At 39.6% G+C, this 18083-nt stretch overlaps 1 protein-coding gene across 1 annotated transcript in view; it reads left to right on the plus strand.

The window, feature by feature from the left end:
* Window positions 1-17902, plus strand: part of LOC145479419 (VWFA and cache domain-containing protein 1-like) — a 22566-nt gene extending 4664 nt beyond the window's left edge. Inside the window, exons 6-31 of the mRNA XM_081457783.1 lie at window positions 295-327; window positions 434-520; window positions 2040-2127; window positions 2598-2770; window positions 3459-3589; window positions 3698-3806; window positions 4154-4342; window positions 4649-4738; window positions 6571-6645; window positions 6788-6847; window positions 6930-7074; window positions 7548-7646; window positions 8592-8695; window positions 9346-9494; window positions 9999-10053; window positions 10184-10308; window positions 10931-11041; window positions 11473-11551; window positions 11683-11742; window positions 13082-13169; window positions 13687-13753; window positions 14166-14271; window positions 14459-14505; window positions 14886-15009; window positions 15561-15677; window positions 16444-17902. Coding sequence (XP_081313909.1) covers window positions 295-327; window positions 434-520; window positions 2040-2127; window positions 2598-2770; window positions 3459-3589; window positions 3698-3806; window positions 4154-4342; window positions 4649-4738; window positions 6571-6645; window positions 6788-6847; window positions 6930-7074; window positions 7548-7646; window positions 8592-8695; window positions 9346-9494; window positions 9999-10053; window positions 10184-10308; window positions 10931-11041; window positions 11473-11551; window positions 11683-11742; window positions 13082-13169; window positions 13687-13753; window positions 14166-14271; window positions 14459-14505; window positions 14886-15009; window positions 15561-15677; window positions 16444-16680 — 2748 coding nt within the window. The 3' untranslated portion in view covers window positions 16681-17902. The remainder of the gene's footprint in view (window positions 1-294; window positions 328-433; window positions 521-2039; window positions 2128-2597; window positions 2771-3458; window positions 3590-3697; window positions 3807-4153; window positions 4343-4648; window positions 4739-6570; window positions 6646-6787; window positions 6848-6929; window positions 7075-7547; window positions 7647-8591; window positions 8696-9345; window positions 9495-9998; window positions 10054-10183; window positions 10309-10930; window positions 11042-11472; window positions 11552-11682; window positions 11743-13081; window positions 13170-13686; window positions 13754-14165; window positions 14272-14458; window positions 14506-14885; window positions 15010-15560; window positions 15678-16443) is intronic.
* The last annotated feature ends 181 nt before the right edge of the window (window positions 17903-18083 follow it).

Raw genomic sequence — 18083 nt, forward strand, 5'->3', positions numbered from 1 at the left:
CATTTTTCACTTTCTAGCACAGTTCAGTCCGCAATTCCATCATCTGTTTCAGTAAGATAGCACTCGCAGAGTATCATTTTAAGCCTTTGTAAGCAATGCTGACAAGAATAACCGGGCTCTTATAATTTATTACCTTCCCTTCCCTTTCGAGCTTGCCATTCAAGTTGTGAACACTTACTAGACTAGTTCCCGTTTTCTGCCTGTTTTCTTTGGAAAAGCGATAATTATTTTTATCAATCAATTTGGATAAGCGATAATTATTATTTAATATATTGTTCCCTTTTCATTTTTCAGAGCTGCTGGTCTTGGCCAAGTGAGATAAAAGAGGTAGCCTTTTGTTTTTTTTTCCCGGCACCGAGCACTAATTCATACCGCCGCTATTTTTCTGTTATCAGTGTTGTGTTGTAATGAAACCTGTTTAATCCGGTTTCAGATGCCTGATGCGCTTGTGTCAGCTTACGACTGGACCAGGTCTCTGGAGAAACAGATGATGGAAAATGTTGATTCCCGGTCACAAAAGGTATTCCACCCAGCATTATACACCCTATTTATACACCTGGATGGAGAGAGACACTGCGAGAGTTAAGTGTCTTGCCCAAGAACACAACACAATGTCCCCGGCCAGGGCTAGAACCGGGACCGCTCGATCCGGAGACGAGCGCACTAACCATGAGGCCACCGCGCCCCCACATTCCTAAAGCACTGTTTATGTTTTAATTAATTCGTTTCATTTGAACACACGAACGACGTGAGTTTCCTGTGACTTTTGAAAGAATTAATGCCTTTGGTATGCTTTTTATTTCACCCTGGTATTTGCGAATCAAGATTTGCACCTTATTTTAGTTTCTTCGACTTATTTGATAAAAATCATGTACAACATGGAGAATAATATACAAACTACTTCAGTAACGGCAACTTAGTGCACGCTTTGAACTTTTCTAAAATCACATGCATTACGTATAAACGGAAATGGCGCAAGGAACTGTCGAAACCTACCTGCCTCGCTTGTATTACCTGGAGCAGACGATGTTACTAGAAAAGTTAGTTTTAAAAACACTCATAATCCAAGACGGTTTCATGCTTTTGAAGCAACTTTAACCCCTGTGTTTATGTGCCACCTGTGAACTTGTTTCGCGACGCAGTACGAATACTAAGAAAAAAAATGATGCCATAAAGAAAACTTTGTGATCAGAATTCTTTACCGCGCGCTCTGTTTTAACAAATCAATCAGTTATCCCATCGTGCATTTCCCGCTGCAAACTGCTGTGGCCCGAAATATGTTTGGGGAGCAAGTTAGTACAAGAATCCCACTTCTCAAACTCATTAATAATTCATCAAGTTTAAACAAAGGAAATCATGATTGTGACGGTGTTTGGATAGCTGATATGAATGAGCATAGATTTTTACGATTTTACTTCTCCGTTTTCTCCTTAGTTTTAGTTTTGATTGAGAAGATATATCAAACACTCAAGACAGTGTTTGACCACATTTTCAAACACCTCGACGTTCGTCAAAAATACTCCGCTGTGAGTCGTGTTTGCAAGTCTCCTCTCGGTGTTCTCGGTGAAATGTGGTCAAGCACGGTCTTTCGTGTTTGATGTATTACATCTAGGATAGGTACGATGTACGATGTACGAGTTAATCATGATTGTTTAGCGGGCTTTTAGGCTTGCTGAAACATCAAAATCAGCCAGAAAGGTTAACCTGATCATACTAGGACAGACCAGCGTCTGATGTAAAATGGTCGGCGTTCTATATTGCAAACTTTGATCTAGTCATGGAATCGCAGCCGATTGTTGTCGGAATAGATCCTTTTCTTGCAATTGTATGTAAAATCATTTCTATAAGATTTTCATCTTAATATTTGGATAGTCAAATTGAAGGACTGAGCTGTACAAACTGGCGCGAAGTCTTGCTTACGTTTGTACCGATCGGATGTCAGACCGTCGTAAGAATTGACAGTATTATGTCAGATAAATAGAGTAAGATATTTGCCATATATCAATAATGTTTCAGCGTACTTTGATTTCTTCTTCCAGGGTCAACTCAAATGGCAATATTTTGCTGATGATGCAACAGGATTCTTTCGAAAGTTTCCTGCTGCTTTAGTCAGTTCATCCAAGTGTGGTACGTAACTCCTTTCTATTTCTGCCATAAAATTGCAAAAGCCTAATTAAATGATTTTTAAAAAAAATTTCCGAGTGCTCTGTAAGTGTTGTGTGTAATTCTCGCCTATCCGCGAAAAATTTATTTGCTGAAATATTGATATGATCTTTTTAGCCTCCTGACCGCATATACTGGTTTTATTTGGTCATTCTGGGACCTTTAGTACGATGGCTCAGTGGTCAATAGATGTTATTTGTGTCAGGATTATTCCTACTTCCGAGTAGAAATGCAAAGAAGGTGTTTAAGTCCTTTGGATTAACTTGGAAAATTTTCGCTGTAGTTTAGTTTATCTCCTTCATGACGCAATTCTGCGACTTCACGTCGGCGCGTTTTAGGGGATAATTCCTAAGAAATGCACAAAGATTTATAATGCACGGGCAAAGCCATTCTACTCGGGATAAAAATCTCCTCCTTTCTCTTTGTCAAAACAGGAACAAAAGATGAACGACTTCAGCCATGGTACATAGCAGCCATTCTGCGTCCAAAGAATGTAGTCATATTATTTGACATCAGCTACTCCATGAAGGAAGAAAATAAAATTATATTTGCAAGAACCGCCATCACTCCTGTCCTGAAGGGATTACTGCCAACAGACTTTGTTAATGTAAGCGTTTGCGCCATTTTGTTATTAAGGAAGTCAACCACTTGTTTAACTGTTTGATTTACATGCGATCCTAAACATTACCATTCAGACCCCTTCCACACTACGCCAGTGGAATTTAAAAACGGAAGTTTCACACTGAAAGCGCATCAAATGTTTTCCATCCACGCTACGCTGGAGGAATTTAAGAACGCACCAATCACCGGTCATTTTGGATTTTTGTTTGAGGAAAACTCGGGCAGAGAAATCACATGATTATCGTGACGCCATCGTTTTCGAAAAGCTCTGTTTTCAAAATGTTTTCCTTCAAAACGAAAAGCTGGCTTTTTCAAATTCCTCCGGTTTGAAGAGCGCTTTCGGAAAGCTCCGGTTTCGTTGCGGATTAGTGTGGACGGTAGGCCTAACTGTAGAAATAAAGCTGCGTTTTCAAATTTCACCGGTTTGAAGAGCGTTTTCGAAAAGCTCCGTTTTCGTGACGGATTAGTGTGGACAGTAGACCTAACTGTAGAAATAAAGCTGCGTTTTCAAATTTCTCAGACGTGGTGCCCTGGCCTTATTTACCTCGTAGAGTCCGAGAAAAAGAGCTTATGGTATATGACTGCGTCGCGTTAAGAACTTGTTCAAACCAACAGTAATTCCCGCGGCAGGCAAAGTTTTCTCTTGATTGCAAACTGATTGACTGTTTCAACAGGTGATCGCCTTTGCTGAATCAGCACTTCTGCCGGGCATGTCACACAGTGGGGAGTCAGATCACACTTACAATAGCTGTTTTAACACGCAGCTTGTGCAGGCGAATGGCCAGAATCTACTCGACTTGAAAAGGTGATGTTTCGTTTTTGTATACACACCTGACACGGTTGCAATTTTTAAGTATCATTGGAATCCCCGCCATAATATTTCACCTACCGTTATTCTATATCCTTGGTCTAGATTTGTAGAGGATGTGCCTCTTGCTTCCACGAAAACATCTAACTATTACAATGCGATTTCAATGGCTTTGAAACTACTCACTGATATGCAGAACAACCGCGACACTCACGTAAGTAGTAACCACGACACCATATGACGTAATTTAGTGAAGAATGACTTTCAAGTCGTGCAAAGAAACATTTGTCGTGGTGCAATGAAAAAAGCTTGTATTGGAATACGTAACTATGTTACATGTATTCATCGTCATCCTATTAGTTTATCAACACAGCGAAAATCAAATTATTTTGAAAGCATTAGTACCTTCTTTTCCATAAGGGGTTTAAATCACAAGATATATAAGAGAAATTTGTAGACACTGACGCACTAAAGGTTGGTGACGATAAACCCAAATTGAATTTTTCACGGTAATTTTGTTGTTCTCGCCAATCTGATTTTGATTCTGGTATGTTAACACAGCTGATCTTCCTGGCTGGAAGTACGGACGTTTCCACAGAAGACATCAGTGATCTTTTGTCCCAAAGCAACACTACAGTCAGCGTCTACACGTACAGCTTGTTAGGAGAATCAAACAATTCCTCAGAGCTGAAGACACGCTCTGTTAATAGACTGCAGGAAATGGCTCGCACCAGCAATGGAAAGTTTGAGGTAAAATGGCAAAATGTTGCGCTTTGCATGATTAGACTGAGTGTGACCATGCTTAACCATTCACTTTGATTTAGAAACAATAAATCTGGGGAACTGATCGTGAAATGATTTTTGCAGTTTGCTAATGTATGCGTAATCTCGTCAGTACATGGAGGGCGAGAAATTGCCTAGTTTAGAGAAGAAAGGCTTGCAATCTTAGCTCAGACTATCCTGGACATTATCTGTAAGGATTTCTTTTTTTCAGCTTTCTTCTGTTCTATAGCTTTCTAGTTGACACGGTGTTATATGGTCTTTGCCTTGCTTTAGAGTATAACAGATTATCGTGAGCTAGCCTTTAGGATGGGCCGCTTCTACAAGAATATCCCCAGCAACAACAAACAAGACGAAGGACCACGGGTAAGTGTTCTAGATAGTTTACGACAATAGAAGTTTGCTGTAGAAAAATGTAGTTTTTTTTTCAAAGAATCAGTCAGCAATTTTCAAAGTATCACTAATGTCTCCCCTCTTTTTTTGGTGTATAATCCATTGCAAAACAGACAAGTTGCCAAAAACGTATTTAGCAATCACGAACCCTTTTACTTTTCAAACAAATGAATGTTTTATGAATGTGAGCTATTGTAAGTTAGGAAGCAGCTATAAAAAAGAAAAAGAAAAAAAAAAAAAAAACGAAATATAAATGAACAAGACGCTTTGCTGCGTGTACCCAGGCAGTCGTTCTACTGAGAAGCAATAGCTATATTGCAATTGAGCTAAATGTTCTGCATTTGAAGTTGTACGAAATTCAATCGAATTGATGTGCTTAAGCTATTCTGCTTTTGATTGCATTTCTTGGAATCGATTAATAGCTTATTACTCGTTTGCAAGTCTTTAGGGTGTGAATGAGTCAAGGTCTTTATATCAACCTATAAACGTTCCAGTCTATTTTCCTTAGCCTTTGTCGTTGTTATTTGCGTTTCTCAAGCAAGCGAGACATTTTGAATTTCATTGTTATGGCGATGCGTGACATAGACCTACGAACGCGGTTGTCGAAATCATATACTTATCTCGTGATTTTTAGCCCATTTAGAAGTTAAAGTATTAGGAAAAGTGCTTCTGTAAATGCTTTTTTGTTCAGTACAGATAATCAGTCGCCTAGATAGCCTAAGTAAGTTCCAGATGTTTACAATATTTTCCGGCCGCAATGTAGGCGTACCGCGGAGGTACACCAACATGGCGGTTCCATACTGGTCTCTGTAAATTTGTGCAAAATATTTCGACGAATATCTGAGCTTGGGAAAACGCACAGACCTAAAAATTCGAGGAGTGTCATCTTTATTAATCTCCAATAACATCACATTTTTTTGATTTTATCCACTAAATGGTTTTCGAATAAATTTTTTATTGCGTCAGGATTGCGTGACAGTGCAAACCAAGAATTGTTTTGCTGGGGTCACTGACGTACATTAGTTTCTTTCAGCTTAAATGTACAATAATTCGCTACATGAGTTTCACTCTTGTTAAGACACATAACTCTATTACAAGCAAATAACGAGAGAATATCGTTTAGTTCGAGATTTTATCTTTATTATACTTTACGAAGTTTCTCAGAGCATTTTACTTAGGTGTACTCGAACAGATGAATTCGGAAACAAATTCTCTAACCCTTCTGCTCTTGTTGCTCAGACGTTCTTGAGCTCGTGCTGGGATTCTGCTTGGCTCACGATCACGTCTAAAAATACGAAGACGCTTCTGAAGATGCTTTTTATCAAGTTGAAGGGTTGATAGCCTCGGTTGATGACTCCTTTGGTATAACATGATTCATGATTCACTCAAAATGTTCGCTCGTAAATTGATCTCTCGTAAGGCTTGCAGCGAACCGTTCCGAAAACGCTTAACGTCCTTTAGTGTTGGTCTACCTTGAACGGTGTGTTCGTTTGTATGTGATTTCATCGCCCTAGAAATCATGGAATCCGTGCTAACTTTTCTCGACGACAACCTCTGTAAATTCCATGTGCTGTACGCATGCACAGGTGGCGCATGCGCTTTAGAGACCAGACGGCGATGTGTGACTGAAAGCGGAAAACAAGAAAGCCGAAATTTAAACCCAGGCCTCACTGCCTGGGTAATTATGACGTTTAGTCGCTCGAGAATTTTATTTTTTTCTTTTTGACAAGTGGAGCTTATCTGCGTAGATAAGAAGCTCTGACGTATGTGTCATGTAAGTAATGAATTTCTTTCTTTCTCTACAGCTGTCGTCTCCACAGTTTGCTGAAAGATTAGGAATGTACGTGACTCTTGGAGTTCCCTGTTACAGCAAGGATGAGGTATTAACATTACAAGTCAAAAGACGATCAAAAGCCACAGATGTCCCGGTTAATTAAAAAATCGATCGCAAATGAGAATATTAACGTTGATATTGGGAGTAAAGCTCTTGGTTAATTGTTTCCTTTTCCCATGTCTTGTTAGTCACTGATTGGTGTTGTTGGTATCGACATTGCGTTGAGTGAACTTCTTCAGAACACAGTGGTAAGATGTCGCTTCTTTGTGGCTTTGCTGTATTATAAACAAATCTTGGGTAAAATCATTGAACACAGCATTCTCATTGCAGTCGTTCGGTCCTGGGGAACTGTCGTACACTTTCGTGATCGAAACCGACAATGGTCGAACATTGGTTCATCCCCAGCTCCCTGAGCCTGAGGCAATTCGGGAAGAGCCTGTGGTGATCATCATCAGTGACCTGGAAACAAGCCCAGGTAAGATTCAGAGATTGTTGTTGCGTTTTCCTATGGGAGAAGGTACGTGTTTTTTGGGGCGAGGCGGGGGGTGGGGTGGGGGGCTTGGACCGGGGCTTCGGAGGGGGGTCATCAGTACTTTTTTACTAGTTGAGGTGGGCCAAACCTGTTTTGTTCGCCGTCGGGGGAGGATCACACTTTTTTCGGCAAGGAAAAAGGCACTCCAGGTTGCTTCTGTTAAATTCGACTCTTTTACTTGGTAGCAAACATGTCCAGTCTTTGGAAAACTAAAACTTGCATTTTTATTTTCGCGTCATGACGAAAGTGTTTAAACGCTATTTAAAATAGCGTTTGAATACGTCTGCAGTAGAAGCTATGACTTGTTGCTCTGGTAACTAAATAACTGAAAATGGATCATGGTGGATCTTGTGGAGTTACACCGGCCTAAAATGTCCCAAATTAATTTATTTTTACCTTGTTTGGTTTGTTTCCAGGATTTTCAGTGATCCTTTCTTCTATGATGAGAAGGGAGACTGGCAGCAAGACATTGAGATCCGAGCGCGTGTTATCCCGAGGAGACCCGAACTTTAACGGTACATAACAAACTGGTGTCATTTGCTAAAAGATTGGATACTATTATCCATTTATTGTATGGCTGTGTCTCACAAGGACTGGGAACTAACGAATTCACGAATTTGATTGGCTGAAATCGATGTTGACCGCGGTCTAGATTTTCCCATCTAGACCGGCATCTAGACCGGTTTCATTTTGTGTTGAAAAAGTAGCAAACTCAAATACAAAAATGTTCACCGTTTTCTTTTATTTTCTTCTCAATCATTTATGGAAGTGCCAAAAAGCCTGATGACAGAAAAAAGTAAAGAGGACAAGCAAATTTCGGCAGGTTTAAGTTAAGCTCATCTCCGTTTGCAAGCAAAATGTCCGCAAACCAGTTGCATTAAACGAATTAAAGTTTTCTTCTTTGCCATATAATAAACATCTTATTAACCGAGCTAAGTCGGTCTGTATGGGAGAATCTTGACCTCGGTCGTGTGTACAGACCTCACTGCGTTCGGTCTGTACACACGACCGAGGTCAAGATTCTCCCATACAGACCGACTTAGCTCGGTTAATAAGAGCTAAATACTGCCTGGAATATGATAAAATCTATCTATTGTAATGTAAAACCTTTTTCAAGCACCCCTTCTTTAATGCAGCCCTCGCTTCTAAAATTTCAATCAAGTCCCTTCTCTTTATTAGCTGAACCCTCCACCTACCCAACACGGTAAGGGGAGAGAAAATATGCAAATCAAAAAAATTCTTTCCAGTGTTAAGGGTTACATGTCCACCGCATTTGAAGGCGTGTTTTTCACAAAAGGTTTAAGCGGGCTCTTGCATATCTTGTAGACTTTCCATCCCGTCATAGCTGTAATTTTGCATTAATCTGTTTTACAACTTTTATCCTCTGTGACTTTTTTAGTTTAGTTTCTGCTCAACATTTTCGTTTTTTTATACAGTTTTTGCGTATTCTATTTGTTTAGGTTATCGTGGTGTGACCGCCAACTTTACCTACTCCTGGAAACCTGTAAACAACACAAACTTTGCTGTGTGTATTGTGGTAGCGTCAAACGAACTGGACACCAAGGTAAAGCCAGTCCACCTACAACTGGCTATCAAACTTTGTTTCGGAAATCAGTTTTGAAGGAAAATTTGCTTTAGTCTTAGCTATATTTGTGCATTCCAAATCCTCAACTGGGTTTTAGACGCGACTTACACAAACATTTGTCGAGTTAAGACGCATTACCTGAAAACTTTGCAAGTCCCATTGTTTAATAAGCAGTTCTGTTTTCTTAAGACCCATCCACTTTACGCCGGAGGAATTTGAAAACGGAGGTTTTACTCTGAAAACGCATCAAATGTTTTCCGTCCACACTACGCCTGAGGGATTTAAAAACGCAACAATCACCAGTCATTTTGGATTTGTGTTTGAAAAAACTCGGTCAGGGAAATCGCATGTTTATCCTGAGGTCATCGTTTTCAAAAAGCCCCGTTTTCCAAATGTTTTCTGCACATACACGAAGAGCTGGCGTTTTCAAATTCCTCCGGTTTGAAGAGCGTTTTCGAAAAGCTCCGTTTTCGTGATGGATTAGTGTGTACGGTAGACCTAACAATAGAAGTAGTGTGGACGGGCAATGTAATGTTGTTTTGAGACGTGTCACGTATTGTGTTCTCGCCTAGCCCTTTCTTTCTTTCTAACAATACAGCTTACGTGCCATAATCTTTGCGTTTCTCTAGGAAATAGTAAGTCACAAGCCATACGCTCAGCCCGATCTCTATCACCGCTACGATTTTGTCAAATATCTCGATGTTGGTTCAATCATTGTGGACAAACCGATCGCTTTTCTAAGCAATACTTCATTTCCCGCAACGCTCTTTCGCTCAAAGTAAGTGCTTTTAAGTCACAGCTTGTAGTGATAAACTTAATGCAGTCAAGGATGCTTACGTACCATTTTGCAAATGGATATCAACACGCTCTGAGAAAAGAACTCGTTGGACTCTTGAGCTAGCACCGCTTAGTTTTTAGCTATGTTGAAACCCACGGTTCTCCATCAGAACGTCCCCAAGGAAGGTGAAGTATTTTCCTAACAACAAGGTTACATCACCAATGCTGATCCTAGCTATTTTGTCGTCCTTGTTTGAACTGTGAAAGGAATCTTTACAAGTACTTTCTTTAATTTACCGTTTGTTTCATAAAATAGAGGTTTTACAATGACTGGTCTAAGCTGTCCTTTAATCGTTTTCCCATGCATTTGCTAGCTGCAAGTTAAATTGTCAGTTATATTTTATTTACGAGCTTTGATTGGTGAGTTTGATACCCATCTTGCAGGATGTCAATGAAGCACTACTGTCTGTTTCTGATTGTTTGTCTGCTTTCTTGCCCTCTTCAGTTATTTCCTCAGTTCTGGTTGTTTCAATGATCCATATATGTTTGAGAACACGCCGGTAAGTTTGACGCTATATTACTAGCTGTAAAAAAAAATGTGGAGAAGAAAAAGGAGAAATAGCATTTAATTTGAGGGTGCCAGTCTCCTCTTGATGGCATTGTATAAAATGTCATTTTCTGGCTTTACAGGAAACGCTGGAGTTTGTGCAGCATCTATCTGATTACGTAGATGGCGTAACCGACAAACCGCCCACACCATCACTGAAGAAAGGTGTTTTGGTGGATATACGCCTTACCAGAGAAATAGAGAAGTGGTATGAACATGAAAGTTGTTGACAATAGTACTCACACAAATGAAATGATTGCGCCGTTAGTATTTCAAATTGTTGTATAAACAGGTTTAATAATAATAATAATAATAATAATTATTATTATTATAATAATATTAAATAATCTCTATGGAGGAATCTCCCGTCACATTGCGTGGTTTTCAGGGAGGTCCTAAGTACCTAAGATAAAACAGAGTAAAAAGTTAAAAACTAATCACAATCAAATCCAAGTACTAATAAAAAATGGAATAAAAATGCAAAATTACTTTTAAAATTTAAACCTATCAAGTAACGACATTCTAACAGAAATAAAAGGAAGCTTTTTTATGTCCATAGGCAGGGCATTCCAATCGGGTAAAGCACTATTTACTGATTATAAGGTCGACACATGCATTGGGTTTGCTACAGTTTCTTGAAACACCTTATTCCTGGTGGAAATTACATTCAAATGAAATACGCTGAAGAGCTATATCACAACCTCTGTCGGGATCGACTAGGGTCTAGAGAAATTTCGAGTCTTGAGCATTAATATAACATATAGGGGTGTTTGTTGGTATGTTTTTTTTTTTTTGTTTTTTTTTGTTTTTGAGGTTTTCTTTTATTTCAGCTGGAACAGGAATCCTATGCGTGTTCTTGGTAGCAGTGCAGCATGGCGGTATATCGCTACAAACTCTGGAGCAATGAGACAGTATCCGGGCAGGCAAACCTACAATAACAGGTCAGCAGAAAATTTTTTCACGCAGACGCAAGTAATTTGACCTCATTTGTGTATAAAACGGCCTCCCTGATCTTAGAAACGATGGATAACTGTTTCTGCCTTTTTGGACCCACGTTACGCACTTGCCTGTAAGCTTATGGTCGTTTACAGTCTTAGTATAAAACATGTTCTGCAAGATGAAAAGTCGTCTGAAGCACGTTAAATTATCGCCCTTTCCTCCCCAGCTGTGGGAGGCGCGGTAGTCTAGTGGTTTTTGCGTCAAACGTTTGGTTGTTGTGTTCTTCCAGTGCCCCTTTTCCGCCCAGGAGTATACAAATAGGTACCGCCAGCCAGCGAATTGTTAGGGCTGCTTAACAGTTGTGTAAATAGCAACTCTTAGTAACTTCTTTTCTGTAGATTTCACTCTTTGTTACGAATTTTATCTTCCTCAGATATGACCCAACCACTAGGCCTTGGTACTACGCGGCCAAATCTTATCCAGGAAAAGTGACATTTTCAGTTCCTTACTTGGTAAATAATGCTTACAATTTAAACTAAGATCTTCCAAGGCACAAACAGACTTGTCTAATGAGATACACCAAAAAGTAAGATCAAAATAAAACCTACTTGTTGATAATATAATTTTTCTTGTTACTGTGTAGGATAATGGGGGCGCTGGAGTGGTGGTCACTACCAGTCAAACAATTAGCAGTGATTCTATGGTGAGTAATACAGGAGGTAGAACTTTCCCTAGTACACAAAATACCCTCTGACAAAATATTTACAAAACTAAAAATGCTTAAAAAGGTCTAAATCTTCAAGGTAAAAAAGCCGTCTGCTACTCGTCTAATTTATAACCGTTAGGTAATTCCCAATCAGGGGAACAGTTTCGTCATGTAACAGTGAATTTGTTCAAGCTGTGTTGCTATTGCTGGATCATTAGGCCTTCTGGGATTCTTCGCTTGTGAAAAGATTGGGCCGTGCAGAGCATACGCTGTCTAAAAGAAAGCATAGTGTTCTCGCGTAGGTGACGGGCAGGTTCACAGTCATTGCACGTGTTTGAATGTTCCTTAATTCGCACCTGCACATTCCTTATGGTCCCACCCAGTACCTGTCACCGCAAGAACAGTCTCCTTTATAAACCACGTGTGAGAAAACAAGTGGTTAGGTCTACACTCATAGATCACATGTGGTCTATAAATGTGGTCAGTTCTACACTCATAGATCACATGTGGTCTATAAAGGAGACTTACCCTGAAGATGACATTATGTCGAAAGCGTTTTGTGTAATATTTTTAACCATTTTTAACCATTTTTAGCCTTGTAAACATATTTTTTTGAAATATCAAGCGATTTTTATGGGTAAACACCCTTCTACATGTTTAGTTCGCTTTTGTTACGCAGAAGACATCTAAGAAATGTACCGAGATGTATAACGCAGGTGCAAAGCTGTTGTTTTGCTGATTTATTTAAGGGGGTTCGCGCGAATATTTTCCAATATTGATTTTTTTCTGAGACTTTCACCACTGTAAGATCATGAGTTAGTTATGTCAGAAATATAAAAAAAATGGGGGGGTCACCGACTTCGCTTTGGAGAGAACATGTCCGGAAGAACACCCTAAATCTGAAAAAATCGGGCGAATAAGGCCACAGTGTCTATAAGCCCAAAAATATTGCAATTAGATCTTTGAAGTGAAATGTTCTCTGCCAAATATTGTTTAAGTGGATTAAGTGAATGAAGTCAACTGGTGAGGTTCCTTAAAGAAAAAGTTCGTATTTAGCGGCCATAGTTTCACGCGCCTTGCACCCGCAAGATGGCAGGATTCGATGTCCCGTGGACAGAAATCTTGAGATTTTTTTAACTCCAGGCAAAGCTATAGCAATGGCCGTCTGCCCTATCATTGTTCATTTTATTACTTAGCGTGCGCTCTCACTCATGACGTGGCGAGTGAATTTGCGTGCACAGTAAGGATGCTCAGACACAATTAGCGCGAACGTCCTTAACCTTTCGCTTGGTTGCTGTTACAAGATCATTTACGTATTTCGTGCTTTATTTTCAAGGTTCGAGCCGTGATGGGCATTGATTTTAAAATGATTAAGATCCACGAAATAGTCGTCGATAGTGGACCTATTTGCAAAAAGACCTCTGGTAAGATTTCATAGGAATTATGCTGTGCTGAAAATAGAACCCTATTTTATTCATAGCTAGGGAAAAATCTACAATACAAGTTAACCTATATTGGGTTATAATGATACTCGTTAGGGCGAAACAAACCCGTATGTGTTGATGGGTTTGACCAGTCACGAGAGATACAATAGGCCACGCTCGGTATATCAATATTTTAACATGGCTCCGAGGCTTTCATGTGAAAATTGCAAACTTTTTAAGCTTCTTTTGTCTTTCAATTCTCAAAAGACAATTGGATACAAAGAAAACAAACTAAATATAGAAGTTTATCCCGAAAGCCTTGGAGTCATGTTAGAATATTGATATATCGGACGTGGCCTCTTCAATAAGGCCTAATGGTTGTGTTGGTGAACTAAACAAGAAGAGCTAAAGGGAATTTTTTCACGGTGCCATAACTTGCAAACTGAGAATAGAAGTACCTAGCCCCGTGTTTTTGAGACTCAAAAAAGATTATTTGAACTGTGTTTTCTGTGTCTAGTGTCGTGTATGTTGATCGATCCAAATGGTTATGTGGTTTACAGTAAGCAGTTTATGTCCAGTCCCAGGTGAGTTTTTGCAATCTTTATCTGAACTTGAAAAAGAGCAAATAACTAACTCGAAGAGAGGTTCAAAATTTTCACACCCATGGACGTTTATGCTTAGATAAAGAAAGGTTAATTTGAAGCTTGATCGTGTTAGGTTCATTAAAAACGTTTCGCAGAACGTAATTTTCGACCATCCTGTCGATGAGATTTCGAGGTAGCCCGTTGACTCAATGTCAAAACTTTTCTCAGTAAAAATAATAATGACTTCCTATGATCGTAAAAGTTGTTGTTTTCCGTAGAAGAAAAGAAAGGTATGCGATCGGAGAGTTAGCAATCTTTTTTCCAGCCGGTGAAAACAGTTCCTTACACTTAGGCAAGTAAAGAGTAACCGTACATGGAATATGAGCAATTTGCAACTTTTCTTTGACTGTAGAACTGCGAAAGAACGCGTACATTTGGCGTACAAACATCCAGAGTTACTGTTGGACTTGATGAAGAAAGGAATCATCTCCACCAGCTTGGCTTGTAACGACTTGGAGGTAAATATCAGTGCATGTCACGACCAGCAAGGAGACATTTGTAAAGTGAGAGAAAACCGAAGAATATCAACATCTGCTTTCTCCTAACAATAAGATATGTTTTATTAGGCTGAGAGGGAATGAGTGTTAAGTGCTGAGTTAAGGTTTATTATTTGAATGTTAATCAAATAGTCTGGTTTTCTTTCAGCTTGGCCAAACGTACACCAATTACAAGATAACGGATACACTACCAGGGTAGGTGTTTTCTTTTTTAATTTTACTGGGAAACTAGGAAAAAATTATTCCTACCTTACATACTGTTTTGCAAAATATCGGTAGAAATACTACTTATAATAATGGTCGTTATTAAAAACTTGTATCAAATAACCGAACTTTACTGCACGCTGAAGAAACCTGCCTGCAAAGCCTTTATGTGCCGAGACGACCCACATCGTTACCAAAAATAAAAAACCGTTTTACTGTTTGATATTCTTTTCTAACTTCACTTCTAACATAATTTGGAGTCTTACCGCCATGTAACAGTGTAAATTATTGACCTTCATAATCAGTACTTTTGAACTTGGTGAGACCCGACTAGTTTAACTCCTTATCCTATTCATTCCTTTCTATTTCAGTGGTAAAGTCCAAGGTTCATTGAAATGTGGTTCCTATATTATGGTGGCTGTGCCGAACACTAATGTGTACCTTGTGGTCCTTGATGGAGGAGACTGTTCGGACTCCGCTATAAAATGTACCTCGGTAAGTAATACTGAGGAATTTCGCTTTGGAAGTCTGCCCCGATGTAAAGCACGTTCAAGTTCTTTTTTTAGTTCTTTTCGCTCGTAAAAAGAGATAACGAGTTTTAGCTCACTTGATAATTAGCCTATTGCTGTTTTTCAACAACAATAAAAATCGTAACCAATCAATAAAAAAGTCAAGAATCTGGGATACAATAGATTAGTGATATATAAACACCCTCGCTGAGATTTAGTTCTGTGCTGTTTTTCATTCGCGCGTTATTCGGAGAAGTGTTACACATAAATTTGTAGAGCGTTGTATGGGGACGCCATTTCTTTAGCTTGCTTAAACTGCCTAGAACACCACTCTAGAAACGCGCATTTTTTTCTCTATTTCCCATATTTCAAAAGATTTGTGGAACACAGCATGACTTATTTTTGGGAAGATAACTCGAATGCTTTCCAATAGATCACTGTATAAGGGAAAGTGTTTCCACATCCTTTTTGCTCTCCCTCAAGAACATGCCTTGTGCTCTTTCAAGTGAATTAAATTGATTCTGTTTTATTCTCCAGTGTTCAAAGAAGTCATGCGCAGATGGTATAACCAAAGAAGGGTCTCTGTCTGCGCCAATCTGCGTGCCCTGTCTGTGCAGTGTGTCGTACAGTCCCTGTGCTTTACATTATTACAAGGTATCTATGGCAACCGTTCACGCATTCATCTGCAATTATTCTCACTGATTTAACGATCGGTTAAACGTTTCCCCGGCAGCCATGTATCGGTACTTAACTATACTTGAATTATGTGTGAGTTAACAAGTTTCACAAGCTGGTAGAATCCCATAACAATCCCACTCGGTCATGTAAGGGTTTTTTCGATTACCGTTTGTAATATACACATCATGTACGCTTATCGAAGACGCTAGAAATAAATCCAGATAACAACAACGACAAAGGCAAATTAAAGAGCAGCAATAATTCTGGTTTATCTGATCTGTAATTGTCTTGTGGAAATGAAAATGGCCGCTGTTGGTGACTGACGTCTGGAGAAAAGCAACAGAGTCAACAACAGAGTCGATTTTGTCAAGTCTCTAGTTCTTGAAACTGATTGGTCACTTTCGCGGTGACGTTACTGGATTTAGAGACTGCTGGCGGCCGATTTTTTTTCTCTAAGGGTCACTTAGACCAGTGCTTAACCATCGCGAACGCAAAAGGACGATATGGCTGAGTAGTTCTCCTCATAACCCCTGCTGACTTTCGAGAGAAAACAGACTGCTTAAATCTCTTGTAAATTTTGTTAAGAGTGATTGTTCAATTGCTATTGGTTTTGATCCGTCTATTGCCAGTCAAAGTTGTGCCAATTCTTAAAATGTGTTTATCATTTCATTGTTAATTCGCTTGTTTTAAGATTTTAAAAAAGCTCAGGGTTTAATTTCACTAAATCTCTTTCTTCATTCAGAGTCCTAATGCTGCCGTAGCGTGTCCTTTCATTCATCGCAACCTGGCGACAGCAAAAAGTGCCTGCAAGAAGCCTGATACCGACTCGGTCTTCGTTCGTGTTCCAACACGTGACCCGAGTCTCGGGTCCACTCTGTCTCCTCATCCAAAAAGTCCGTCGGGATCTGGTATCAAGGCGAATCCTTCTTTGTTGCTTCCCTGGTTCATACTGTTTCTTCGATCTGTGGTATTCGAGTAACGTGTTGTACGCTCCCAAAAAAAAAAAAAATTTAAAAATTGTAAAAATTGAAGAAGCAAAACAAAATGTACACCGACCATGGTTGGGGATTGACTCTGGCTAGAAATGTAATTCAACCTTTGTTCTAAGCATACTATCAGTCAGCGTGAGCAAGCATAGAGTTCTCATTGTGGCCTTCACCTTTCTTTCTTACGCAGCTTTCTCTAGCGGCGTTGCTTTAAGTGTTCGTAATTGTCATCCTTAGTCAGGGAGCAACGTTTAGTCCGGTCCCGCATCTCCCCCATTCCCCGCTGTCTTTAGGTTAGACTACGAGTAGTCCCTCTTTCGCTTAGTCCGTCGTGCGTGACGCGAAACAAAACCGCAAGAAAAAAAACGCCGCGCGAAGACGGACTAAGCGAAAGAGGGACTACTCGTAGTCTATCTTTAGATGGTCATGTAGCAACTCTCATAAGGTCTCACATGAATGGCTCGATACCCTTTAAGGGAACAATAGAACAAACAACAGAAACAATGCCCCTAGCCCTAAACAACAGCTGCTACAATGGCAGCTTATGAGAGCTACTACACTTCTGTCTCAGTTAGGCAACTGCTATATAGTGAGGGAAAGGGAGAGGTCAGGGACTGGACAAGGGAACCTTGAGAGTTTATTCTCAAAGTTGGGTACGAGTACCTTTTTCATTGAAATGCATAAATAATCGGAAACTAGCTGCTTGTTTTCAGGGCTAGAAAAAAACATTGAATTCCAGCTTCGCTGTCAGAGAAGCAGCTCTCAAATTTTGCTTGCCTTGGGTAAGTCTTAGTTTACTTTTTCTTTTTTTTAATTTGGCTGGCAGACGACTTGCCTGGGACCTTGCCCGTTGGGCTAGTGAGAATGAATATGTTCTTGCCCTGCAGGAAAATCTAGATGTCCCGAACGACTGGACGGCACGTTTTTCGAGCCCTGTGTTTTCTGTACGATGTTTTTGGTGACAAAAACGTCATTTGCGTTAACAAGAAGAAGTCAACATTCTGGAGGATGTAGATAAAGCTCACTTTAATAGTAGCAACGAATAATTTAATACTGTTGTTTAGTGCAGAAAGCGTAATGAGGCTGCCGTTTTGTATGAGCCAAATTTGTTGTTAATAAGAATTTAAGTCAATCATTTATTTTGTATTTTGTAGAGCTGAACATTTCTGAAAAAAGGTAACGTGCTGTCTGTAATAAAAACACTTGTCATGTATGGAGTCGTTATTCGTAGGGCACCGCACCGGCATCGCAGAGGTCTGGGTTCGAATCCGTTCAAACCTGAATTTTTTTCTACTTTACTCTGACAACTGCATAAGTTGAGTACATACAGCTATTACTGCAAATATCTTTCATATATTTTATCTATCACCTGCAGTTCAAATATAAGGCATTTTAT

Source organism: Orbicella franksi, chromosome 2 (genome assembly GCF_964199315.1).
Source record: "Orbicella franksi chromosome 2, jaOrbFran1.1, whole genome shotgun sequence".
NCBI classification, from domain to species: domain Eukaryota; kingdom Metazoa; phylum Cnidaria; class Anthozoa; order Scleractinia; family Merulinidae; genus Orbicella; species Orbicella franksi.